We start from the raw sequence: 26,833 nt of genomic DNA, 5'->3' as shown, positions 1-26,833 counted from the left end.
GAGCAGCCTAAAGTGACAGCTGTCGACCAGCCCGATGGTGAAAAATTAAATCAACCGCTACCCTTTTGGGCATTTAAAAATGAATCTATTTTCAAAACTAAGGCCGACTCGCCTCCGCGCCTGGGCATTTTCGGCGGGACGAAACCGAGCGAAGCCGCGAAACAGTTCACATTTAAAATGCCTCAATCGGCTACCGCCCAACAAAAATCATTGGGCATATTTCCCCTTCCATCCAACGACAATCAGTTCGCCTCAACAGTCGTCCAACCTCAACCCCAAAAACCAGTATTTAACGTGCCAATTTTTCCAACGCAAAAGAACCAAAACGAGAGCATCATGCAATCGTTCTTCGGTTCGGATGCCGCGAGCAAACCCAAAACTGCCCTACCTCAAGCGCCTGCCCACTTCAGCGGTTCCCAGCCGCCCATTTTTGCCAATCAGAAATTCGATTTTGGCGCGCCGCTCGTTCAAACTGCTCGTCCGGCGTCAGAAAAGGTGGAAACGAACATGGCCGAGGTGCTGCGTTTAAAGGAGGAGGAGACGAAGCGCAGGTTAATGGAACGGGCCGCCGAAGAGCAACGCGAACGGGAGAGGTTGGAGAAACTGCGCTTGGAGGAATTGGCAAGGATGAAAGAGGAGGCGTTGAGGAAGGAAAACGAAAGGCGCAAAAGGGAGAAGGAAGAGGAAATGGAGAAGAGGCGCATAGGTAAAGTTCACTTTAAGTCTAAGTTTTGAGTTTGTAGCGTTTTTGTTCTTTTCGTGTTTCATCGCTCTATTTTACATAAACTGTATTCTCTACTTTGATCTTAATTCAGTTGTTTTTCCTAAAATAATAAATATTGTTTTGTAAGTGTGTTTGGATAAGTTCATGCTACTCACAGTTACTAGGGCGTTCATTTTTGGACCGAATTGTAACAGAAGCTGCAGGAAATGTAAAGAAGTAGACTGTTGTATTACGAAACTTACTACCTACTCTTTAGTTGTTTGAGAGTGCTAATTATTAAATTCAAATCCTTGAGCACCTTATTTCTGATCATCTGAACTCATTCTGTTTGGGTGTTTTCGAATCTCATGTTCTTTTTAACGTCTTCATCTGTCTAATTCTGGTTTGGAAGTAGGTGGGTGCACATGGGTGGCTTTATTCTCAATTTATCATCTTGAGGTGTGCCTTGGTAATTCGGCAACGTCTATTTTTGCAGCTATGCTGGTGGAAAAAGAACGACTACTAAGAATCGAAATAAACAAAACCGTCACGGAACTTATGAACGACCTCCTAGCACGAGTCGAAGCAATACGAAAAGAAGAACGTCTCAACGACATAGCGACCAACATCAGAAACTTTAAAACCCGCCAATTCGTCGCCCTATGGAAGAAGAAGTGTCGTCTAATCAAGAGAAAACGACACGCAATCGATCAGAATCCGGTCTGGTTGCCCGAACGTTCCGTTTCCGAGGAGGCGGCGCAACTCCTCACCGCAAACCAGGAGTTGATGTTGCAAAATATTAAACGCTATAAGACTGGGAAATCGTACGAGATTGCCGCGTCCGAAAGAGAACAAGTCGACAGTATCGACATTAGCTACTATTACAAGTTGTTACTCGCGAGTTACACGAAGATGCAGACGAGACTTCCGAACGAACTCTTCTGGAAGGTTACTGTCTCACTGCCCGATTTTAAGGAAGTTAAGGTCGGGTTGAGCGTTATCGAGAGCGTTTTAATGCAGTATTTCAAATGGAAGGATCGCTATGGATCTACAGCGAGAGTCGATCAATATCAAAGTGGCAAATTGTTGGGGTATTGCATCGAAAGGAAGCAGGGAGTATGTATTTTAGTTGCTTCACCGCAGTCTAAGTACAAAGCACTCTGCAATGGACCCACAGTTTGCTAAAGGCCATTATGGTCGTTGGTCTGTTAGTATTATAGCGTAGTGGGATGCTAACCCATTCATTAAGTTGCCCACAATTATAAATTTGTTTGTATCTTTTTTTCCGTTTAGGCTCCTTTTTCAATCAAATGCGCGCTAGGGTTGTTTCAGCAAGAAAACGCCATTAGAATCAATGGCATGGGTTAGTTTGTATCGGTGCAAAGCGCATTGTGTTTAGGCTGTGGTTTAATGTGAATGAGAACACGGTTATTGTTGTAGGTATTAGAGGTTGACAGCAACTCGAATGGAATTGTGTTCTTGTCACACGAGCCCAGTGACCACCTTCACCAACGAATTTCGTTTGCGATAAAAAATTTTCCAAAATGTTGCCGGTTAGCTGTAGCAGTTGTATTCGTTAACGATGAGGCTCAAAGTATTAACTCTCAAAAATTAGGAGTGCTTCTGGAGAAGAACCCGCGCATCACAAATTATAAAGTAATTACGTGTCAATTCCAACGACACTCCATACTGAGCGCTGTTAAAGAGAGTTTAGATTTTCTCTCTGAAAACATTCAGAAACCTCCCCCTCTCGAGCTGGACATGGTGGGTTCGTTCGTTTACTCGCACTTATCAATCGACTTATGGAATCGAATGAAGAGCTGCTCTGTTTGGAATGCGAACTACAAAACATGCTTAAAGTCGCCAAATTTAGTGATTGGTTTGTACAATCAAGGCATCGATAAACTCAAGGAGATCGTTTCGGACCACACCTGTTTGGACTATCCCAGTTTTCCCATCGAATTTGATGTGCTACTGCACGAAAAGATACCAGAAGTCCTACCATGCGATTATAGGTTTGTTCTACTAATAATCTAAGAGGTACTTTTTGTTTAAAATTACCGCCGCTAGATGATGCTTTAAACTAGAAAGTTCCTTTGTGGAACAGTAGTTATAGACAGTCACATTACACGCCAGACAGACAGTGAGGTTCTAGCGCTGTTCAACAGACCTGTTCCTGTTAAACCGACTTGTTTAATATTAACAGGTCAGTGGAACACTCTTATTTTCATAAACAGGCCTGTTCATATTCGCACGTCAAATGATTTGCGCCCAAACGCATGCGCTAGAATGTCATGTAACGTTCTGACTCAGGTGTCCCTTTAACTACTTGAAACAATTAAAATCATGTTTCAGGTCCTTCCCTTCATTTTGGAGAAAGGCGACATATCGATCTCTACTTCGTAAAACCCTAAACTCACTAAAACTACCCGAATACAAATCGGTATGGCCTCCTAACGACGAGTCCACACTGGAGAAGGATCTCTTCGCGTATTGCTTATCGATTTTCAAAAATCCACAGAAAGTATTCTACAAAGTGATGGCAGTTGTTTTGAAGAACTACGACCCGTCGTGCGACTTTGATAGAATAAAAAACCTCCTCTGGATCGACATAATGGGAGTGATTTCCGCCGAGAAGCTGCAGGAGGGCAATTTTCTTCTACGCCACACCCCGTTTCACGCCAAGTCGACGTTTACGCAGTCGTTCGTCGTTTATAAAACTCAAGCTCTCGAGAGGTTCAAATCTGAGGAGTGGTTTTATTTGGAAAATCCGCTGGTTAAGAGCGAAATAAAGAAGTTACCAGAGAAGGTGTACGCGCATGATGTCAGGAGAACTAATCAGAACACGATCTCAGTTGAAGAGATTGATCTAGATGAGATAGAAAAAATGGTAAGGGCAGATAAAACTGTAAGTACTGATTCAAACATTGACAAACTGAGAGAGTTGGAAGAGTTTATGAAGGATTTAGAAACCAGTATGGATATTCACAAACAAATCAATGCCACTTTTCAGCGAACTGTTAATCAAGCTCTAGGTATAAATAATTAACTATAAGTTTACGAAATAAATTATGTTGTTGACTGAATCTTTGGTATTTTTCTCTTGCTGGCGACGAACACCCACTTTCATTTCGGTAGCAGTCGACTCGGACTGGATAGCACAAATAGGTCCTGCGTTGTGGGTTCTTTTATGTGATGGGATGTGAAACATAATCGGGAAGGGTATTGAATAAAATGCAGAATTCTATGCGTAAGAGACTAAGAACACACAATAAGGCGGTAGCAGGAAAACCTTTTATTGGCAAAAAACCTGATATGTCCTGCACAAATACATGAAATAAATCAACTACCAGAACAAAAAACAAAAGAAAAATAGACACAAATCAAACTCAAATTGTACAACAAAAATCAGTTATCAAGTCAAAAGCAATAAATCGACAAAGAACGTACGGAAGAAGCGGATAATTGCAATTGTCAATTCCCGAGTCGGCGGGTCGTTTTGAAAAATTGCTGTTTTCATCATGCCCCAGATGTATGCATCCGGGTGAGTAAGGTCGGGGTTATGTGGGGGATAATTAAGGTCTGTTTTTCGGGAAATCACACTGTCACCAAAATGATCCCCAGTCAACGACTGACCAGCGATATGACTCGTCGCACCGTCTTGCTGAAATCACTGTCTTAGGTTTCTGAAAACTTCAGCTAAAATTGAGATCCAACCCATTTAATACTATGTTAATTATGTCTGCCAAATCCGTATGAGCGATTATATGCTTCACATACTTACAAACGACTTTTTATCAAAAATACCTGTGCATGTGACTTTATCCCCGTGTAAATGTGGTCTTAAGAAAAATTCCCCGTATAAACAATTCTGTGTCAATAGATCAAGTGGCACACCAGGTGAAATTGTCAAAATATAGTATTGTCACGACATACATTTTTCATGTGCATATAAATTCAAGTAGGTAACTTCCGCACAATATGCCTCGACAAGGAAAAGGTGGCAGTGGGCATGGCTCGTTTAGTAGAAGCAGTACCGGTTCAATGAAATTACAGCAACCAAGTCGGAAGTATTCGTAAGTAAATTTTAAACATTCCTTGTACATTGGTAACTCTGTGTTGGTGAAACCGTTAACTCTAATCTCGCCACAACGAAACTATTTTTTGATAATCCTTCAAAAAGCGTAGGATGTATAACAACATATGGATTTACATATGTTTAAACTGCATTTAATCTTCAAATTTTAGTAGCTATAAAAGGTGTTTAGATTAATTTCATAATTTATTTGCGTGTATAGGTCACGAAGCAATTGTCACGGTTTGCAACACACGTTAAGGCGCATATTCATATAGCGGACGATTTCGGCCGAGTGGATTCGCTCGGCTAAATGTGAACGCACAATCACAAGCGAACGAATACGTTAGCATTTTCTAGTTTTCGCTATCGCCAGGTGGCGCATCAAAGAAAATTTTCGAAGAATTCGTTCGGTATATTTTCTAGTGTGTACGGCTTCCCACAGTATTCGCAATGGCTATATACCTACCGCGTATACACCCGCGAACGTTCTCATTGATGAGACTTGTGAAAATTGCATTGTAAATATTGCTCGGCCAGTCGGAACAATTTTGAGCAATGACAATGGACGGCCAGCCAGGACTGACAGTCCACGGACTGCCGGTGAACTGAACATGAGTGTCGAAGCTTAAGTAGTTATGGAGACTCCAAGCAAACAAGATATCTTGGTTTTCCCATTTTTAGATTTTATAAGGTAACTAAAGAACTATTGGATACATATTATGCTTCGTTTATTAATCTTCATCTGATATTACTTCCCCATGAAATTACTGTTTCAGTCGATATTTTACCTAAAAAAGGGCCAAAATTAATTTTTTTGATTTTTTGGAAAAAACCGCCAATTTTTGGAGGGCACTATTAGCCTTAAAAAGTTGGAGTGGGGGTAAAATCGTAGATTTAGTTTAAGACGTCTATCTCAATTTCTCGTAGGATCATTTTATGAATTTTGAGCCTAAAACCGAATTTCAAGATTTTTGTGTCCTGAGATTAGCTCATGTCTTTTCAATCTCCAAATTGGCGTTTTGTGTTGAAAATTTGCGGTCTAAAATAAATGAACAAAAATCATTTATTTTTAAGATTTTCCTTTTAATAAATTATAAAAATACTACAAATTATGTATATTTATAAACTGTTGCATCCAAGGACGGATAATCAGTAAATATTAGGCAAAATGGGCTCTGTAAAGTACAGTTGGTTGCCTAAGTACCAATCGTGATTTATTCTATTGTCACAGTATGTATGTCCTATTGTCATTCCTAAATATTTTATTATATTCTTCACATGAAATTATGAAACCAAAAATTTAAAAAAAAATAGGCAACAACAATGATAAAAATACTAAAAATGACCTTTAAACCCTCAATACTGTCATTATCACATGATTTGGAGAGTTTTCAAAACGTCAACTCTATCTCTCTCTATCACGTTCCAATACGCAATACCGAGTCGCGTGTTCCTTCATCAACTACGTCTGATCAGAAATTTCTAGAACTGTCAAACGTTGTTAAATAAACGTCGTACCTATTTCTTCTCAATAAAATTAGCCAAGAAAAATGCCACGACGAGGACGATCAGCATCACCATCACCAAGGTCCGCACCAGCTCCTAGGTAAAGTGTTAATAACCGTTAATTACTGCTGTGTTATTACCTAACCTAATCATGCTGCGTGGTTTTTTAGGACCAATCTCCCCGCGAGAGCACCACCTGCGGCTGCGGCGCATCCACCAAGCCATCCCCCTGCGATGGCAACGCCCGCACCTCAACAACCGAGTCTCTTCGGACAAATGGCAGCGACCGCTGGAGGTGTAGCCATCGGTTCGGCGATCGGTCACACCGTTGGTCATGCCATGACCGGTAAGAAAATTCATAACGGTGAAATTTTGTACACAAAACCCTTTTAGGAATGTTTAGCGGTGGCGGCGGCAACGAACCCGCGCAGGCTCCACAACAAGCAGCTCCAGCATCCGCTCAGCCTCAACAGAACTTAGACGAGACAGGTCCCTGCGCTTGGGAAATAAAACAGTTTCTACAGTGCGCTAGTAATCAGTCCGATTTAACACTCTGCCAGGGATTCAACGAAGCCATGCAACAGTGCAAGATACGAAACCGTAAGCAATACGTGCGTCATTTTTAAGGGCAATCATTTATCTTTTATATTGCAGATATGGCTTAGGTGCGATTACGGTGCCAGCTAGTTTATCAAATTAGTCCTTTAGTAAATTGGAATGCGATAACGTGGAAGGTTTCGTTTATGTAAAGGTATTGCTCCATGCTTTTTGTATAGAGTAGTTCAAAAAATTTGTGTAGTTATAAATAACAAAAAATAAAATTTAAATGAGAACAATTTTATGAATGTTTTATATTTTTGTTGGATTATGTAATGAGTAGCAGTCTTAGAGTAAGCTTTATTCCTTACTCGGCTTCCTATACTGGTGGCAGGTCATAGCCAAGGGCCATATTGAAAAATAGTATTATAAAATTCCATGGCATCACAGATTATTGAAAAAGATGCGGGTTTTATTTTTCCAGTTTTCCGTCTATTATACAAAAAATTGAAAACTAACACGTTTTATCGGCGTAAAAAATTTTTTCCTACAAAAAACCTTAATACATTTTTGCTCTAAAATAATTTGAGGGGCCATAAATTTTACATTGAAGTCCCTATGATACGTTACGCAAGTCACCACCCTGTATAGTAGTTCTTTCACTTGGTAGTTCTCTACGAGTAGTTCTAATGTGTTCAAGTTGGTGTCACGTGATATCTACAATGGCGGGTTGTGGGGTAATTTTGTTTTGATTTTCGCGTAACGACGTTTTGCTAAAACCGGCAAATCGATTATAGCTACTATACAGTGCGGAAATCTAACAAATTTGCTCGGTTATGTTTCAGTCGTTCTGCGTTACTAATAGTGAGGTTAGGAGACTTTAAATTTGAATTGTAAGTGCCTGCTCGCATTTGTGCTTGGAAAGTTCAACTGTTATCAAGAAGTAGTGACCTAGGGTAAGATTTTAACATAGGATTTGTGTGGTGAAGGTTTCCGTTAATGAACTAAATGTCGGTACTCGGATGATTTAATTCTTTGAAATCAACATGTCAAAGTCTGCTTAAGCTTACTTGAAGCTCTGCTTGGCAACTGTCGCATTCATACACAAATTGAAAAAGTTTTACCTAGAAATCCATTATGGTCATAAGTGTTCGAACTTCACCTGAATATCACTCCTACAGGCTACTTCCCATCTGTAAGAAATATCAATTTTCTTCACCTTTTGCAGTCTTTGAAACAGTGTACATACTACATGACTACAATACAATACAGTACTCAACTAATTCAATATGTGGAGGTAAGAATTACTTACATTACTTTTTAAAAATTGATTTGTAGTTATAAATGTTACAGGCGAGGTTACAGGGATTCAAGCTATTATGCCTGTGCACGCACAATCCTCATTACTAGCGTCAGGATATGACAGTGTTCCATGAGTCTTTCTTCAGGGAGTATTGTATCTGGCTATTGCCATGCAAAAGAGACAGATTGTTACTCTGCTTTGTTTAAGTGTCGTTTCAAACATTGATTCTAGAGATTTATTCATGTCCCAAAACCCCCCTCAACTAGAATTTTCATTTGTTTATTTTAAAAAATTTAAAATTTGAAACCACTGCTTCTCGAAAATATACAAACGTATCGAGTACAATACACCCAAACACCATTTTTGTGTTTAGTCCCCTTACGGGAATAGGACCGTACAAGCTTCTTATTCTCTTTTAGTGTAAAAGGCACAGGAACAAAATGTGAATTTGTAATTCAACATTTATTTACCCTGTAAATATGTACATATTTGAAAGAAACTAGTAGTGGTGCATACATACCAGGTTGCGGCAAATGATTACCCTACACTAGGTAATCTGTGCCAATGTAGTGATTTACATATGAGCGGCGCAGCATGGATTGTTGATTGAAAGGTTAATCATACACTACTATAAATAATAATACAGGTGTATTACTGGTTGCATATCTTAACGTATTCTCGACGACAATTCGTAAGGTTGCAGTAATTTATTGTGCCGTATGGATGGCGCCAGTTGCCTATGCAATCCATAGATATATAAATACCTAGATACAGCCATCCTTAACAAACGTACCTCGGTTTTTAAAAAACATATCAAAGAAATTTGTACATCTCTCCATTACTTTCTAACCAAGATGAAACATGTTCTATCTCTTTTTATTGCATTAACCACTATGTCGTACGCGAATCGGACGCTTAAAACAAACTTAGCGCGTCCCATAAGTCATGTGACAGTTGACACATTTCACGATAGCGCGAAATCCAATCTAACTAAAAATATTCGCCCTAAACATGATGGGCGGTTTTTTCACTAAATATTATGTAATTATTGCGTTATCAATTGAATACGAATAACATTAGTGCTTGCCATAATGATAGACGCGTCCATAATTGTTATTCCTGAAATAGTTTTATTACATCGAACTACGCCATTCAAATTTGGGATAATGTTTACCCTGTTTGGCATGATGTGCTGCATTGAATTCATTGCTGGCTTGCAGAATATCAAAAAAACCGTAAGTAAGTAAAGTTTATGTTCAACATTTTAATTTTAATTGCATGGTTTTAGGCGTAATGGTAAAGGAAATTGTTGCGACAGGAAGTGAATTCGTTTCCAATTATTATTTTGGCCTATATGATGTTGATGCAGTGCGTTTGTATCATGATCACAAAGAAGGATCCGTCCAATATTCTTAGGAAAACGAGTTTTTAGACTGTGTGTGCGTGCAATATCAAATTTTGGTCGCTACGCGTCTTGCCTACCTTTCGGCATATGTCCATTCGGTGGGGTTTCTTTTTGAAATTATAGTGCTAATTGTAGTAAGTAAGCTACACGTGTACATTTATTTAAAATAAATACAACACCTTAACAATGATATCCAATTGGTGATAATACTCATTTAGTGAACATTCATTACGTTTGTAAAAGCTCACAATCCGAATCATCGTCAGATGAAATTGACAAATTTGAATCATCACTGTCATTATTAACACTTAGGTATTATAAAGTTCAGCAACATCAACCAAATATAACTTCTCTTTTAAATTAATCACTTTCCACATGTTCACACACTTTCTTCCAGTTGTCAGCTGTAATTTTTTCAAATTCTTCATTTGCCAGCTTTATAAGTAACATCTTCCATTTTAAATGTAACATTTCTTGCTGCTATGCGATTTAAATAAATAAAAAGGCGGTTTATTTATGTTGTAAAGTTTCAAATCTGATAATTTTCTGTGTGATTTGTGCTAACAATTTGATTGACAGTTATAATAAATAATGCGAATCTTGTCTTCCATGCTCAGGGTACCTCTATAAAGGATAGCGCTATACGTAATTAATGTGCCGAAAGTGATGGTAATAGATGGTACGTCCTTTTGAACTATGTTGGGGTATGGCTGTATCTATGTATTTATATATCTATGATGCAATCGTACTTGGCGACATTTTTGAATTTATAATACAATCTATTTACAGAAGTTTTAATGAACAGTCTTATAACTAATAAGTATTTATTGTTAGGTGATATAGTAGTAGTATTTTAATGTACGCAATGACCTTTAGAAATATAATTATGGCCTGCAATTTTACGGCACATTAAACATAAGAAGGAGCCCATTTGCATTATTTTTATCATTTACGTTATAATCAAATTTAGCTTCGAAAAATGAAATCGTTATGTCACGAGCGGCGAGTGCCAAACTGTCGTAAATAAAAACAAAAACGTTTTGGCGTACAAATCAAAGTTAAGTTCAAGGTTTTTCCCGGCAAATGAGAGAGGCGCACGATAATTGGGTGAAGAAAGTGAAAGTGCTTATGCCAGTTTCGCTTACACCCACTAATGACTACTTTCTCCGAGATCATTTGGTCGAATTAAAATCAGCTTCTTGGCGTTGCGTGAATGTTGCACAATTTTTTTGTAATCCGCTTCCCGTCCGGACATTGTTTAATAGCCATTCATGGAGGTAGTTGCATTTCGGATGATTCACACTCGATGTCTCACCACCTGTGGACTATTTGAATCACCACCAAAAGGCCATTTCCTTCACCTTCTCTTTGTTTCTCAAGGTATTCCGTTGTTACAAGACAGATGAGATTTAGGTTGTTGTATAACGGTTTACGATTCCTTTCGTGCAGTGTTTTAAAAGCTTGCCCTGGTCGCGCTTGGGATTTATAAATATCGTTTTAAAGGTCGTCGTTACAGATTTTGAGATTGCATTTTCGCTTTTGAATCGATCCATCTTTAGGTGCCAGAAAAGGTGAGGTAAGAAGGTCACTTTCACAAACCTCAAGATGTTTAACTGAGATATGTGAAATCTGTGAAAGTCTCACTTATTTTTTCAATTAAAAAAAAGATAAAAATAAGGTTTTTAGGTACGCGCCTGGGGTAAATATAACTCGTAGGTTTACGTAAACGATTTTTAAAATAGGCCAGATGCAGGGGGTAATTTTCTCCATTGTATGGTAGGTATTAATTATCGGTATACCCAGTGCCGTTTTTAGGCATGGGCCACCTGGGCCCGGGCCCGGGTCAGGGCCCCGAAGTCCTGAGGGGCCCCCAAAAGTTTGTGTGAATGAATAAATTTTAGTGCAAAATCTGCCGCCTTAAAGTAAATGCAGATTTAAACAAAATTAATGCATAGAGTAAGGGATACCGGAAATTCTAAAATCCTGCGGATCGTGTATACAGGGTGGTAACTTGCGTAGCGCATAATACGGATTTCAATGTAAAATTCATAACATGCGATTATTGGCTCCCCACATTATTTTAGAGCAAAAATGTATTAAGGTTTTTTTAGAAAAAAATTTTTTACGTCAATCAACCGTATTAGTTTTCCATTTTTTGCATAATAAAGACGGAAAATTGGAAATGTAAAACCCCCATCTTTTTCAATAATCTGTGATGCCATGGAATTTTATAATACAAAAACTACGCCAATATCTGTCATGCCATGGAATGTCTGCATAAAACAAATCGAATTCTATCAAAAAGTATTATATTTAGAACAGCGAATTCAACATAAAGAAAGACCAAATTACTAAAAACGGTTTCCTAATATAACAATTTACAATAAATGTTCGAATAACTCACCATTAACTGCAAGACAGTCGATCATAAAATCCATTTCGAGCTGCTGCTAATTGATAATTGGATATCTTTTTGTTTTAGAAAATTCCATGGCATCACAGATTCTTGAAAAAGATGCGGGTTTTATTTTTCCAATTTTCCTTCTTTATATGTAAAAAATTGAAAACAAAGACAACGTAAAAAATTTTGTGTACAAAAAACTTTAATACATTTTTGCTCTAAAATAATTTGGGTACCAATAATCGCATGTTTTGAATTTTACATTGAAATCCCTATGATGCGTTACGCAAGTCACCACCCTGTATAAGGTTACCATTTAGAAAGTTAAAAAGTCCTAATAAGTGATAAAAAGCCTAAAGTGGGTATTACACTGAGGTTTTGCCCATGGGTAAGATATTGACTTTACAGTTCAATAAAATAAAAGTCCGGTCATTTTCTTCACAAAATGCAAACATTGTGCCGTTTTTATTGAGGGTAAGGGGGGCCTCCACGAACGAATGGCCCAGGGCCCTGAAAAACTTTAAAACGGCACTGGGTATACCGCATGTGTTTTTGTTTTGTATTTCTCAGTTGTTTCATAACCTGGACCAATAAAAGATGATAAGAGATACACCTGTAGATGAACCAAAAAAGAAACACTTTACCTTTACTTTATAAATTATAATCTGTTATACGGTGCCCCAACTTGTTTGCTGGTATGTATGTATACAGGGTGATTCCTATAGTACCTGCCACCGTTTGGGAGCGTGTAGGTGGTGCGTAGGGGAGTATTTTGATATAGGATACTTGGGGTCGGAAATCTAAAATAAGGGTGCCAGAGCCAAATTTACCTTCTGGAATTTCGCGCCTGTAGGTAGGCAACCCAACCGGCCGGCGGTGCACACGGAGCGATCTCAGGCGGCGATTTGTGGCTGACACTTGATCAGAATTTTGTTTAAACCCACGAAATCCCGTCTGCAACGACACGTATCAAGTGAATAAACACTATGGCAATAGTATAATAATAGTTGGCTAGATGTAGGAAGTGCATTGAGAACAACGGTGGCCACGTTGAACACTTGTAAACGTTATTGCTTTTGACTGTCGTTTTCCCTCCTTCCCTCCCATGTCGCTTCCTCGCGCTAACTCGCTCTGCATCGCTCCGCGCGAAACGTCGGTCGGTTGGGTTGCCTACATACAGGCGTGAAATTCCAGAAGATAAATTTGGTTCTGGCGCCCTTATTTTAGATTTCCGACCCCAAGTGTCCTATATCAAAATACTCCCCTAGGCACCCCCTATACGCTCCCAAACGGTGGCAGGTACTATAGGAATCACCCTGTATATCTCATGGATGGTACTCCCTGCTAGCATTGTTTAAATATGCTACTAGGCAGTCCCTAGGTACAGACGTTTTCAGACAGCATCAATGGTCCGGCCGTCTGTGTGACTTAATGACAGTCGCGGTATGACTGCCGGGACCGCCAGCTTTATATGCCCTCCAAAGCATGGGACTTAGGAGATGTTCTGTGCCACTAAAAACTGGCACGTTGTGGGATTCGAACTCACCACCTGTGAGGTTAGGAGTCCGAAACTTAAACCGTTACGGTTTAATGTGCATAATAGGCCAGTCATAGGTATAAGACAATTTTTTTGCCAAACATTGCAAAAAATACTGTATAGTTGCCTTTTTAATATGTTGTTAGGGACTACCTAGACGGTATAAATCTAGATTTGCAACCCTCAGAAACATGAGCCAGCCGATGTACAGGGTGAAAATCAAGAAAATTTTGAACTTTTTTCAGTTTTTCGCAAAAAGATAAGTAAAGGAGTGTTCTAAAGAGGAAATGTGTTATTATCTCTTTTAAAGTACAGAAAATTACCTAAAAGGCCAGCTATGTGCGGGATCTGTAACCCAATTAGTTCCAGAGATACAGCTCTGTGAATAAGTTTTTTAAAAAGTGGAAATTTTTACTTTTGTTATATTTTATACCATAAATATTGCCATAAATACTCATACATACTACATACATACGTATCCCTGTACGTATCATACAGAAGACTATTTATAAAATGACCTCTCAGCAGCGGTCTGAATTCGTGCATCGAGAGGCGATGCACAGAACCAAGAGCTCTGTCTGCAGATGCAAAAAAGGTTGCTCTGGTTCGTGTTTTTGCATGAAGGCTGGTATGAGATGCTCTTCAATGTGCAAACACTGCGAAAGCATCAATTGCACGAACATACCAAGAGCCGAGGAGTTGGATAAAGAGGAGATCTACGCAGATGTGGAGTCACCTCTAGACAACCTTGATAGCGTCTCTTCTCTTCAACCTAAAGATAGCCAACAATGAAGTTCAAGACTCAAGTACAAGGCGATGACTCTTCGCCTCGTCCAAAGATCGCCCGAAAATGATTGTTATAGTTTACCATTATCTCGATTTTAAGTTGTTATATAGGTAATGAAGAAAATTTTATTTTCACTTTTTTTGGAAAACTTGTCAATATTCACAGAGCTGTATCTCTGGAACTAATTGGGTTACAGATCTCGCACATAGCTCGTCTTTTAGGTAATTTTCTCTGCTTCAAAAGTGGTAATAACACATTTCCTCTTCAGATCAATCCTTCACTTCTTTTTTTGCGAAAAACTGAAAAAAAACTTTCTCGAATTTCACTCTGTATATCGGCTGGCTCACGTTTTTGAGGGTTGCAAATATAGATTTACACTGTCTAGGCTGTCTCTAACAACATATTAAAAATGCAAGTTTACAGTATTTTTTGCAATGTTTAGTGTTTAAAATGACTGGCCTAATAAGTCGAAAATAATATTGTGTGTACAGGATGCTCAATGTGGCATGAGACACAAATGGAACGCTATAAGGTAAGGACACCTTATCATTTATTGACACTTCCTTTTAGCCTATGTAAAATTAAGAGATCTGGCACTCTACTTTTATTTCTAAAATGGTAAAGTAGTGCTTGCGACGTTGCCACACATACCAATGATTGGTTTTTAAATCATTTTAAAGGTTTTGATGCATACAAATTGCGGCATTTCTGCGATGTTGCCAAGTTTTTCATTTTCTCTTTAAAATGTCGAACCAATTATTGATATAGGGTGTTAATATTTGGTCGTTTCGTTTTTTTTTAGAAATGGCTTTACGAAAAAAGTATCCACCTGAGCAAATGGTCCTGACTTTGGAGGATGTTCCTTAGGACTCCCAATGGCAACAGTTGGAAAAGGATATACTCGTACTCCACAAAAATCAATCACATTGTCCTCAGAAGAAAGAACTCTTCTAATTAGATGGATACTGGCATTGTCCAAGGAAAATTTTCAAATATAACAGAAGATCCATTTAGAGTTTCTAACACTGCAAAGGAATTAACGATTAAAGATAACCGTCTGTTAAGAAGCCATTTTGTAGGAGTTTTTTTAATTAATAAAGAAAAAAAGGGGATTAGTTTTGGGGAAAAATTTTGGGACACGCAGCGACACCAGTGCGTGATCCTTAGATAAATTAAAAATTAATCAATTGCCGGTTTATTAAACAAACAAATTTCTCTTTTTTTTTAAATAGAGTGTTCACACTCATTTCTAAAGCCAGTTCATGATTTTTACATACTTGCAATCCATTAACACAAGTATTAACTGTTATCAAAAATTACACCCTAGAACCTTCGATTTCGCAGTTTTTTTTACCGTAGGAAAGTTTCCATCTGCAGGATTTATTTTCTCCGTATCATTGTGCGGAGGCCGTTCTGATCTTGTGCTACGCTCCATCTTCTGACCCAAGAGTGCCTATAATACCCAAGACACAACCACCTTCAGAGGCATCAGAAGAGGTTGCCTGAAACTCCAGAAAAGATTGCTGCCCTAGCACAACATTCTCGAGCTTCTGCGTAACCTACAAAAAAGGGACGGTCGGCAAGAGGGTACATCTGCCAGCGACTTACACCCCGAGAGGCACAGAATTCTCCCAAAGAGGGGAATTGAAAGGAAGCAAGAATAGTAGAAAATAGAACGGTATACCAAAGATGAGTTCAGCTCTCTTCAATATCCACATCCACCCCCGCGTCTCACCCTCAAGAATGCAGCAAAACAATACAAAAGGTGTATTACTACGTTAACGGGATCACAAGCGGAGTAAGGAAAGAAAATAATTATATCCGAAAACGAAAAGAAAGGGTGAATACAACCCCCAAAATGGACCGTCCGACGTTCCTAACCAACCAACTCGAAAATAAACGCGACTCACTAATTTGGACAAAGTTTCAAGTTCTTTACGTGCTAAGTGCCTCTAAACGTACCATCCATATCTTGCAGCTCGAACATCCACGGGGAAACTTTCTGAAAGATAACAAAGGGTCCAATATAGTTTGGCGCTAACTTAGCCGAGAACTGTTTCGTTACATCCGATGGGGGAAAATTCCTTTGATAGACCTTGTCACCCACATTATAAATAACAGGACGGCGTGTTAGATCATAATGACGTTTATTTTTATCCACCGATCTCTCCAATCGAAATGCCACATTATCAAAAGGCCCTAATGCCCCTATCTTCCGATCGATTAATCTCAAAATCAGCTGCAAGTGCATTAGTCGAAAAATCTCTGCCATATGCTCTAAAATAAGGAATATACCCAGTCACCTCGTGGACTTGAGTTCATAGCCCACGTTAACTTTGACAGATGTTTATCCCAATTGTTGGTTCTCATTAATATAACACCTAAGCGTCGTCTTCAGAGTTTTATTCTCGCGCTCGATCCGATTCGCTTGAGCATGGTAATTCGTGGTGAAGATCTGTTTAACCTTATCCCTCCTAGTAATCTCCGGAACACCATTATTTGAAATAAGAATCTTTGGTTGACCAAACACAGACCATGTTTCTTGCCCCTCCGATGGACGAGGTCAAAAGAATATTGCTGAAGACGAAGGTTCCAACGACCTAACCTCTCAGATGGTTTTTTAAGGTTATTAAGCCAACAGAGAAACCAATGATGACCTTAAAATGGGTACCCTCAATATACGACGTAATTTTTCAATACTCAAGGACTGACTGCCAGACAGTCCCATTCCGTCGTAGAGTATTTACACTCTTGTTTTGTGAGGGATCGAGATAAATAACAAATAACTCTTTCCTCTTCTCCTGGTAATCTTGTCTTTGCACTGCCCCTATACCAAACGCACTAGCATCGGTTTGAATGACTATTGTAATCTGGCCATGACAAAATCGGGGCAGACACCAGACAACTTTTAAGTTCGTTAACTGCCTTACCTCAGTCCAATTTTGAAGATGTTTTAAGAGGCCCATAAGTGGTTGGATTATAGACGAAAAGTTCGGAACAAACCGACGGTACCACGATTCAGTTCCTATTAAAGCCCGAACGTCAGAAACCTTCGTTGGTGTAGGGATATTAATAATGGCGGAAATCTTCTCCGCAAAGTCTGTTGCAAACTTAACTGAACTGAAGTGAAAGTATTTACGTGTAGATTAAACGCGCGAACTAAAGTGGTGACTTTCATATTCAAGTCATAACTTTCGAATTAAAAAACTATTACGATAAGTACGAACAATAGTGGAAGTTCTTTAATACGCGAAATTAAATTCTGTGACCCTGAAAACTGAAAGAGTGGATTTACCGAACTTTATTTTGTTGTTCGTCGCACGTCTGAAGCGGCTGATGGCGCGGAAATGCTTTTTTATTATATTGACATTTACCGTCGGATTATCTAATTGTTGAGTGACTATGTTTGAACTGCAAATCAAAGAAGCCATTCATCATATGAGACCGTTCTTTTCAACTTAGTGAGGCAATCAGTGCTTCGAGTTTGAACGGCCAAGGAGTAGTTCTTAGTAATGCTGGTGAGGTAATCATTTTCTTGTATTTAAAACTAATAAACCGATTCTTTTACGGGGTGTTGGATTTTCACCAATTAAATAGTAACGGATGATTCGGTCATTTGACGTTTTGGAAATGTGTAGAATGTCAATGTTAAAATTTTGAGAAACTGTAGAGATATTTGGAAAGTGGTGAATATTTTAAAAACCCATGTTTTGACAAAGGAAATGCTTGTTTCTGACTTAAATAAATCTCAAAAAATCTAAAGCTCTGAGAATATCTAAGTACTAGACCTCCAGAGTCTTTAGTTAAATTTAACTTGATAGCACGATTTTAAAATTTCATGAATTTGACCTTCCAAAACTCGCAAATTCATTAACGGCACAGCGAAAGGTATTTAAATTTCTCAATCTCCACAGCCAACTACAAATTAGTCGACATGTCTTCCTCCCTTTTACCTAACCGTCTTAGTAACCTGGAGAAAGTGTGGCGTTTTTTCTTTCAATTACGATACATGTTACAGTAATGTTTCTATTTCCTTACCAACGACTTCACATAACCGCGACACGTTACCGTATTAGGATGAATTAATCTTAACGTCGTCCTAACGAGCCATTTCTGTGATGCATTCGATTTTAATGTTTTAGAAATCGAGGTACGGTCACATTAAAAGTAACTGCTACAAATTAATATCGAACCCTCCCTCATTGTTATAATAATTCAATAGTATCCTCTATGTAGTACCATTTTTTATGACTTATGGTAAAACGTCATGCACTAAAATCAGTGGAGGCTTAGCTTATTGAAAGTAGGGCAGCGCAGATGAGATGTTTGGTAATCTTTTACGCGGAAGTAGTGCACGAAATTGTACCATCATTTGCAAAAAATACTACTCACTACTAGGAACTTGCAAAGGATGCCGGAAATCAAAACAAATTGCTACACAGCATTAACATTTACATGCTCAAAATGAAGTAGTATATTTTTGAACGGAACACCCTGTATGTTATTCGATATTTGAATTCTATGATACATTTCTATACAGAAATGGCACCGTTTTCAAGATACGGAACTTGGAAAATTAATTTAATGATATTTGAATTTTCGCATACGAATGGCATGAAACGTCCAATGTTTGCTCCCAATATCCTTGTAGGCTTATTAGTCTAAATTTAAGGAAATGGTATAATTTGGGGGTACCAATTTTCCTTTTTACCACGGTTAGACACATATATTAGGATGTAAAAAAACCATAATTGCCATCTCAAAGTGGTAGCTAATAGAAATGGCGGCCAATCCAAGATGGCGGATGTTGAGTTTTATAAAATGAACTATAGACAATCTTTAGAACTATTGGTCCGACTTCATCATTTTCTTAAATCGTCGCTTATGTGAAGCCTTTCTTTAAGGTTCTCCCAGTACTAGTTAAAGGGAGTTTTTCCACCATTAAAGAGCCAATTTTACATCTGTAATTACAACGAACCCAGTGTCGTCCAAACTGAGATACAAGTTCAATTAAAGTAGAGAAGTAAAGTTATAGAAACAGAATTCGCACATACCAATTTCATCATCATTTGGTATTTGATCATGCCTCTTCAGCTGCAATGATGAAGAACCTGAAGTACTGGTTCCATAGATCGGCTTTCCTTCTTATATTTATATTGAATTCGTAGGCCTGATTTTTTCGTTTTCTGGATTGGTTGTTATGAGATTGAACTTTCACTATCAGAAGAAGTGTTCACAGTGTACAACAGTTTATCCCATGTATCTCCTAGTTTAGTAAGACGGTGAAAATTCTTGTAATGCAACGTTGTATAACACTGCCTAAGATTGCCTGTATTTTGAAGAGTGCAATTCACTTAAAGGTGAAATCTCTCCATATATGGTACATATATTTTTGCATATTTTCACCATCTTCATGATGTTTGGAAGTACTTATTTAATTTTAATTCAATTTGTTGATCAACTACAGCTGTGAAAACTTATACAGGGTGTTTTTTTGGGAGCTTTAGTTAAAAGTTTCTGGGAAAGTAAAATAGGTAGGTTTTTGAACATTTGTACTTAGGAGTCACTCTGAAGGCCGAATCGATGTAAAATATTTTCAAAATGGCTCGCACTTCCGGAAACACCGGAAATAGATAGTAACTTCGTTATTTTAAATGGGAACCCCTATTTTTTATTGCATTTTTGGATTCTACGTGAAATTTCACTTCTTTTGATACCCATATGTCGATATCTACCATTTATGGTTTTTAAGTTATTTTGACTTTAAGAAAAAAAATGGCGGATGCAGATGGTACCTTGATAATTGATTACTTGCAAACGGTTGTAGTCATGGCAACCTATTTTTATCAGTGCATAGAGAATGAATAGGGCTTTCTTTTAGTACACTTAAAAAAAAGTTAAGTTGCCCCTATGGATATCCAAATTTATGAAACTTCAAAGACTAAAAACTCAGTTTTTTTAAATGGAATGACCATGTTCTTACTATTCCATGAGATAGAGAATCGAAATGGGCATATTTTGACAATACATGTTCCTATAGCTATCTTTAACAGTTTCTGACTTATTCCCATTTTATTGAATTGACACTATTTTTTTAGGATTTTCTTTTTAGTAGTCGGCCATGATTCTATAACAATTGAATTTTAAACAAATCTAGTGACACTAATCTATCACCCACTGTTATAGGTTAACATAAGTTTTTCAAAAATCGAAAAATGACTCGCAGTGGTTTCACCTATTTTGGAATTTAATTGTTATTTATGGTGAAATGGGCAGAATCGCGGCGCGTGCTTTCCGTACATTCATTCGAAAACTAGAACGAAATTGTATGAATTTTGGAAATTTTGTACCCCTAATGCACTACAAACCGTTGAAGCACAAGTGATACAAAGCTCTACAAGAGAATATTTAAGAAAATGAATTGAATTGAAAATGCAAGATTAACAAAATAAATTCAATGCAAAACATTTTTGGTATGGAATTGTTGCTAGAACAGATATCGCATTACCTCTCTTAATTTCCAGACTTATACGTTGTTTAAGAAATTCAGTTGAACGACTCTGTTTAGATTTTTCAAAAATTTTCTGTCCTATATCCTTAATAAATGAGTTATTTATTAATGAATTATTTAGACTAGAACTAGAATCAGTGGTATTAAAGAATCAATTTCTTGATTTGTTTAAAATTCGATTGTTATAAAATCATGGCCAGCTAAAAAGAAAATGCGAAAAAAATGGCATCAATTCCGAGATCAATTCAATGAAATGGGAATAAATCAGAAACTGTTAAAGATAGCTATAGGAACATGTAATATCAAAATATGCCAATTTCGATTCTCTATCTCATGCAATATTAAGAACATGGGCATTCCATTAAAAAAAACTGAGTTTATAGACTTTGAAGTTTCTTAAATTTGGATCTCCATAGGTGTGGTTGTACGCAACTTAACTTTTTTTTTAAGTACACTAAAAGAAAGCCCTATTCATTCTCTATGCACTGATAAAAATGGGTTGCCATGACTATAACCTTTTTCAAGTAATCAATTATCAAGGTACCATCTGCATCCGCCATTTTTTTTCTTGAAGTCAAAATAACTTAAAAACCATAAATGGCAGATATCGATATATGGATATCAAAAGAACTGAAATTTCACGTAGAATCAAAAAATGCAATAAAAAATAGGGGTTGCCATTTAAAATAACGAAGTTACTATCTACTTCCGGTGTTTCCGGAAGTGCGGCCATTTTGAAAATATTTTACATCGATTCGGCCTTCAGAGTAACTCCTAAGTACAAATTTTCAAAAACCTACGTATTTTACTTTCCCAGAAACGTTTAACTAAAGCTCCCAAAAAAACACCCTGTATGCAAAATGAATATCGTTTATTAAGGATCCTCAGATCCTTTATAGTTTTGTATTGTCGTCCGTCCGTCTGTCCGTCCGTGTGCGCTCTAACTCTTTTTAAAAGTGGCCGATTGAGTTGAAATTTGGTGTACGGGTTCTTTGGACATTAAGGACGGACGCTATTGATTTTCAGGAAGCTGGTTCAATAGGAACAAAAGTTATAGGACTTCGAGTGAATCGGGAACAGGAAAAACTACGGGCTCAATATAATAGAAATCAACATATTTCATTCCCTAGGTCATGTATCGGGTTGGGACTTCCGCTAGATTATTCCCTATGACTCTTAGATGTGTAATACTTTAATATAACTCTTCTCTGTGGTATAGGTCGAAAGTTTTAGAGCAAAATGTAGCAAATATTACACTTTATACATGAATTTAGAGTTTTAAAAGGTTTCAAACGCATTATCTTGATGCAGCAAGAGTACATCACGTGCACATTTGATAACCGCATGTGTGTGATTCAAAAATGTTAAATTATTGCCATATGGGTTTTGATCAAAATAATCAAAATCGTTATTTATGCACCAAGATCGTCGAGAAAAAGACTAGGGGCATTATCTCAATGCTCAAGACATAAATTTGATGCATTTCTGGCGACCACATGGATTTTGATCAAAACATGTCAAAATCGTTATTTATGCACCAAGATCGTTGGGAAAAAGACTAAGAGCATCATCTCAATGACCAAAACATGAATTTGATCTATTTTTGGCGACCACATGAATTTTGATCAAAACATGTCAAAATCGTTATTTATGCACCAAGAACGTTGGGAAAAAGACCAAGAGCATTATCTCAATGATCAAAACATGAATTTGATCTATTTTTGGCGACCACATGGATTTTGATCAAAACAAGATTAAGAGCATTATCTCAATGGCCAAGACATGAATTTGATGTATTTTGTAACATTAAAATAAATTATCGTTAAAAGTTATTGTAATACTGAGGATCCTTCGATATTTCGTTGTATTGGTTTATTTTTGGTTGTACTTCTTATGAGATTTTGTGTATTTTCGATTTGCAACATTTGCGGTTAAACCGAATTTATTTTTGCATATTATAAGATGTATTTAAATTTTTGTTAGATTTAGTTGATTTTAATTTGAATTTTTAATACATTTTTGCGGATTTTTATAACAGACGCGATCATGAAACATACTGCAATAGCCGAACGGAAGATTTATTGATTTAATTGATGTTTAATTTCGTCATTTCCAAACTATTTTATCTTTCTCTTTCTCTACGGTGTTGATGGGTGATATTGTGGAAGGTTTGAAAATTGCGCCCAATATTCGTTTTCTAATGCACCTATTACTTTTGTTGATCGAGAGAAGTTTCTCTACTTAGTGCTTATAAATTAATTCTTAGCGACAGGAGGCAATCATTTCGTTCAGAAAACATCTTATTGCTAGTGTTTATCGTAATTCCTTTTTTATTAGAAATTATGCAACATATATAAATTTGTATAATATGTGTGCATATATATCAAGACTGTTTGCATATTTTTCACTAATATTCTGCATATACAGTGAGTTTTTTTAAATGCGAACATAGGAGTTTGCATGCAATGTAATTTCCCTATGTTCGATTTAAAAAAAACACATCATGTGCGCGGTTCACATTCCCACCAGCAAATCGGGCAACTTGTGTGACTATGAACACCAACGGTTTCTTAGTTTTTATGATGAAGAGCACTCGGTAAGATTTTTTTAAAGAAGCCATGTGAGGCCATCGCAACTTTAAGATAAACTTTTCATAAACTTACAATAACTTTACTTCACCACAATTCATTGTGAACCAACCTTCAATTATTTGTAGGTCATGTGCACCTGGATTGTACTAATTTGATCTATTCAATACATAAATAAGAAAATAAATACCGAAAACAATTACAATAAATGTTCGAAGTGTCCTCCTTGACATTCTAAGCAATAATCTAACCGATTTCGTAATTAGATTGGACGGCGGTATTCTTAAAAATGTGACAACTGTCAATTGTATCCAGAGTTGGACTGGGTCACCTGGGTCACTAAATTAAACTGGGTCACTGGGTCACGTCATACTCTTTTCAGTTAGGCCCAGTGACCCAGTTTGTCCCAGTGACCCAGTTTGACCCAGTGACCCAACTTGAACCAGCGACCCAATTTCACCCGGAGACCCAATTCGACCCAGTCACCTAGTTTGATCGAATAACGCAGTTAAGTCAGTGCCCTCGGTTCAAGTGTACAGATTATGAAATAAATGAAATGCTGGTTTGTTGAAAATAATGCTCGATTGCTTGACAACTGCCATTTCTGTGATGTTTGCTTTAATACTGCCGTAAAAAACTTTCCATGTCCCGAATTGTATTACAATAATGTTATTTCTTTGCTTCAGGGCTTACCAGTTTGCTTACAGGTGTTCATTCACTTTTAATTTTTTTCTACTAGTTAGCTTAATCCAAATAAATCTTTTCTCTAAATACTTTCATTGACTACTTGACTACAAACTATCAACAAATGCATTTGATTTTTTTAGGTATTAGTTCTCTTGAATGAAATTGGGCTACGTGCTTGTTGCCGAATATTATTGAGGAAGTTTTTTTTTAAATTAAAAGTTACTTGAAATTGTTTTGGATGATACCTAACAATAATTTAATTACTGGGCCACCGGGTCAAGACGGGTCACTGAGTAAAGCTGGGTCAAGATAGGTCGCTGGGTCACCGGGTCAAGCTGGGTCACCGGGTCAAACTGAGTCACCGGGTCAAGCTGGGTCACCGGGTCAAACTGGGTCAAGCTGGGTCACCGGGTCAACTGGGTCACCGGGTCACTGGGTCAGTAAACTAACTGGGTGACCGGGTCACTGGGTCACTATATGCTTGACCCAGTCCAACTCTGATTGTATCTACTACTCATTTGAACTACTCAATAGATGTGTTTTTTTTTAAATCGAACATTTAAAAAAAATTCACTGTACATACCTACGCATAATTTTACCATTTGTGTATTAATACAGGCAGTAAAGAAAATGCGGAAAAAAAACATTTTTTTAAATTACCTATTAACAGTTGTTTTTATCCAAAAAGTACTTATAACAATATTTATAGCACATATAAAGAAAAAAAGAATAATGAAATTGGATCAATAATTCCAGAGATATAGTTGATTTTATAAAACTCAACATCCTCCATCTTTGATTGGCCGCCATTTCTATTAGCTACCGCTTTGAGAAGGCAATCATGGTTTTTTGGCATCCTAATAAACCTGTATAGCCACTGTAAAAAGGAAAATTGGTACCCCCAAATTATACCGTCATGTCGACTGGCCCATGGACTATATTCGCTCAATGTGCCCTTTCCAGATCAAGCGGGACTAAGACCCAGTTGACCTCATTCCTTCTATTCGTAAATGGAATAACCTCGGTCTTTTCCCGGTTAACGGAAAGGCCATGTCTGTCTACTGCACCACCTACCCACCTGTTCAACAGCCCGATGCACGAGCTCTATCACGGTGTTTGGAAACTTTCCAGTTATGACGGTCCCGTAGCTAGTATACGGAGCGTATACTAGCTACGGGACCGGGACGGTCTTCGTTCAGAGTGCGGAGGAGCCCGTCTAGCACCAGGAACCACAGCAGTGGAGACAACACTTCACCCTGCGGACATCCTCCGTTTGCTTCGGTCCCTGTTAGCTTGGCCCATCAATGCCATACAGCGTTCTGTAATTACATTCTTGAATGCAGAAGGTCCCCCCCCCCACACGGTTTCGCATCGGAAAAACCCGCTCCCATGAGAATCGCCATTGGAAGATTCGCGCCAATAAGTTTTGCCTCCAGAAGATTTGCGGATTTGCCTCTAAAAGTACGGTGATGCAACCGTGAGATTGTTAGACGAGTTGTTAGACGATAGGTTCACCGCTATAATGAACTCAAAGGGCAAACACCTCTGTGTCTGGCGAAAACCGGATCGGCAGATCTGCGGGCGCTATGACTCAACACTCAATGCAACAGTTGTAGATCTCTTCACGAGTCGAGCTGTCAATGTTGAATGTATTGAGCACCAGAATATGAGCGTGTCGGTGGAAAGGCGTTGGGAACTCGCAATCGGTTTGATCAAAACGTTGTGTAAATAACGGAGGAGCACACTATTGCCTTATGACATTTCTCTTATCTGCAACATTTCTAATACACGTGGCTACACGAAAGCTACTCAAAATTGGAGTATTGGAGCCGTTCAAACAGTCAAGTCGATCAGTTTTGAACGAGAATGTGATCACGTTTGAATAACCAAGTTTATCTGTTGTCATGGGTGCAAAGGTCCTAAACGTTTTGCATCGATAAGGACTTCATCACCACTGGATGTGGAGGATTCTTAAAAAAACACATTTTAATTCGCTGTACATCTAGTAGCTCGGATGAATATGAGGCGTGACTACTCGTCACCAGTTTTGAGAAAAAAGTGCTGGTAATTGGGTGAAATCTGAAAGTACTAGGCAAATCTGGACGTGCAATAACACTACTATAATCCTTCACAATGTAATCTTTTGGTTAGTTATGGTATCACAAAACTGTAAAATGCGATAAAAATAAGTTTATCCTTGGAGATACCTGCTATCGACCATTATGCAGATGTGACGCCGCAAATTTTGTTTTCCAAAGGACTTCGGAAACCGCAACTGAACCTTTGATTGTAAGATTAAGAATGATAAACGCGCTTTCGTTTACGAGCACCTCACTGAGATGTTGACAGAACCAGAGAACAAATTTGTGAACGGGTCAAAAACACGAAGATAAACTTTTTCGCCATGAATAAATCTTTTGTTGTTAATAATAATTATGATGATATTCACCCGTGGGTCTACGACTGTTAACAACCTTGGCGTATAGAAATTAATCATAATTTAAACATTACTTTAGCCTTTCACAAGTCCGTTGACTCCTCAAATCCAAACGCCCCCGACCGGAAGGGCCTAGAATTGCGAACCCAAAAAAAACACTCCCCTATAGAAAACGAACCTCGAACACCTTCTCCACGCTTCTCCATTGATTTAGAAAACGTGCCCGTCCTTGACTGGCCAGATAAGTCGTCAACTTTTACGTCGCCACGCCACACCATGTGCAAATGAGAAAATATTACTGATAAACAATGTCGTTGTATTGACAAAAGAGGTAGAAAAGGCGTAGTAGTTTA

The 26,833-nt window shown here is 37.9% G+C and overlaps 3 protein-coding genes and 1 long non-coding RNA gene across 4 annotated transcripts in view; 3 read left to right on the top strand and 1 right to left on the bottom strand.

Annotated features, from left to right (window-relative positions):
- Positions 1 to 6: 6 nt before the first annotated feature.
- Positions 7 to 3,789, top strand: LOC116178817. Its single transcript, XM_031498438.1, has 4 exons — positions 7 to 706; positions 1,200 to 1,819; positions 2,144 to 2,718; positions 3,059 to 3,789. The coding sequence occupies exons 1-4, from the start codon at positions 178 to 180 to the stop codon at positions 3,750 to 3,752; spliced, it is 2,418 nt and encodes an 805-aa protein (XP_031354298.1). The 5' UTR covers positions 7 to 177; the 3' UTR covers positions 3,753 to 3,789.
- A 2,421-nt stretch (positions 3,790 to 6,210) lies between these two features.
- On the top strand, positions 6,211 to 7,124 carry LOC116178556 (coiled-coil-helix-coiled-coil-helix domain-containing protein 10, mitochondrial-like). Its single transcript, XM_031498088.1, has 4 exons — positions 6,211 to 6,387; positions 6,458 to 6,633; positions 6,681 to 6,887; positions 6,942 to 7,124. Exons 1-4 carry the CDS (start codon positions 6,332 to 6,334, stop codon positions 6,950 to 6,952), a joined length of 450 nt encoding a protein of 149 aa, XP_031353948.1. The 5' UTR covers positions 6,211 to 6,331; the 3' UTR covers positions 6,953 to 7,124.
- A 415-nt stretch (positions 7,125 to 7,539) lies between these two features.
- Positions 7,540 to 26,833, top strand: part of LOC116179315 (transducin beta-like protein 2) — a 124,198-nt gene continuing 104,904 nt past the window's right edge. Inside the window, exon 1 of the mRNA XM_031499082.1 lies at positions 7,540 to 7,780. The gene's annotated coding sequence lies outside the window, so the exon portion shown is untranslated. The remainder of the gene's footprint in view (positions 7,781 to 26,833) is intronic.
- On the bottom strand, positions 7,775 to 8,809 carry LOC116179319. Its single transcript, XR_004146993.1, has 3 exons — positions 8,648 to 8,809; positions 8,137 to 8,598; positions 7,775 to 8,080 (listed from the first exon to the last, which is right to left on the bottom strand). It is a non-coding gene; the product is annotated as an uncharacterized LOC116179319 (long non-coding RNA).

Source organism: Photinus pyralis, unplaced genomic scaffold, assembly GCF_008802855.1.
Source record: "Photinus pyralis isolate 1611_PpyrPB1 unplaced genomic scaffold, Ppyr1.3 Ppyr1.4_LG8, whole genome shotgun sequence".
Classification (NCBI taxonomy): Eukaryota; Metazoa; Arthropoda; class Insecta; order Coleoptera; family Lampyridae; genus Photinus; species Photinus pyralis.
The sequence above is the reverse complement of the archived record's forward strand: the minus strand, read 5'-3'. Positions and strand labels throughout refer to the sequence as shown.

What these genes read in the sequence shown, in the direction of transcription:
- LOC116178817 (XM_031498438.1), top strand. Translation starts at nt 178, where the DNA reads ATGCCTCAATCGGCTACCGCCCAACAAAAATCATTGGGCATATTTCCC. An exon ending in AATGGAGAAGAGGCGCATAG is followed by an intron (nt 707 to 1,199) that starts GTAAAGTTCACT and finishes CTATTTTTGCAG; the next exon opens with CTATGCTGGTGGAAAAAGAA. An exon ending in GCATCGAAAGGAAGCAGGGA is followed by an intron (nt 1,820 to 2,143) that starts GTATGTATTTTA and finishes TTATTGTTGTAG; the next exon opens with GTATTAGAGGTTGACAGCAA.
- LOC116178556 (XM_031498088.1), top strand. Translation starts at nt 6,332, where the DNA reads ATGCCACGACGAGGACGATCAGCATCACCATCACCAAGGTCCGCACCA. An exon ending in AGGTCCGCACCAGCTCCTAG is followed by an intron (nt 6,388 to 6,457) that starts GTAAAGTGTTAA and finishes GTGGTTTTTTAG; the next exon opens with GACCAATCTCCCCGCGAGAG. An exon ending in CGTTGGTCATGCCATGACCG is followed by an intron (nt 6,634 to 6,680) that starts GTAAGAAAATTC and finishes AAACCCTTTTAG; the next exon opens with GAATGTTTAGCGGTGGCGGC.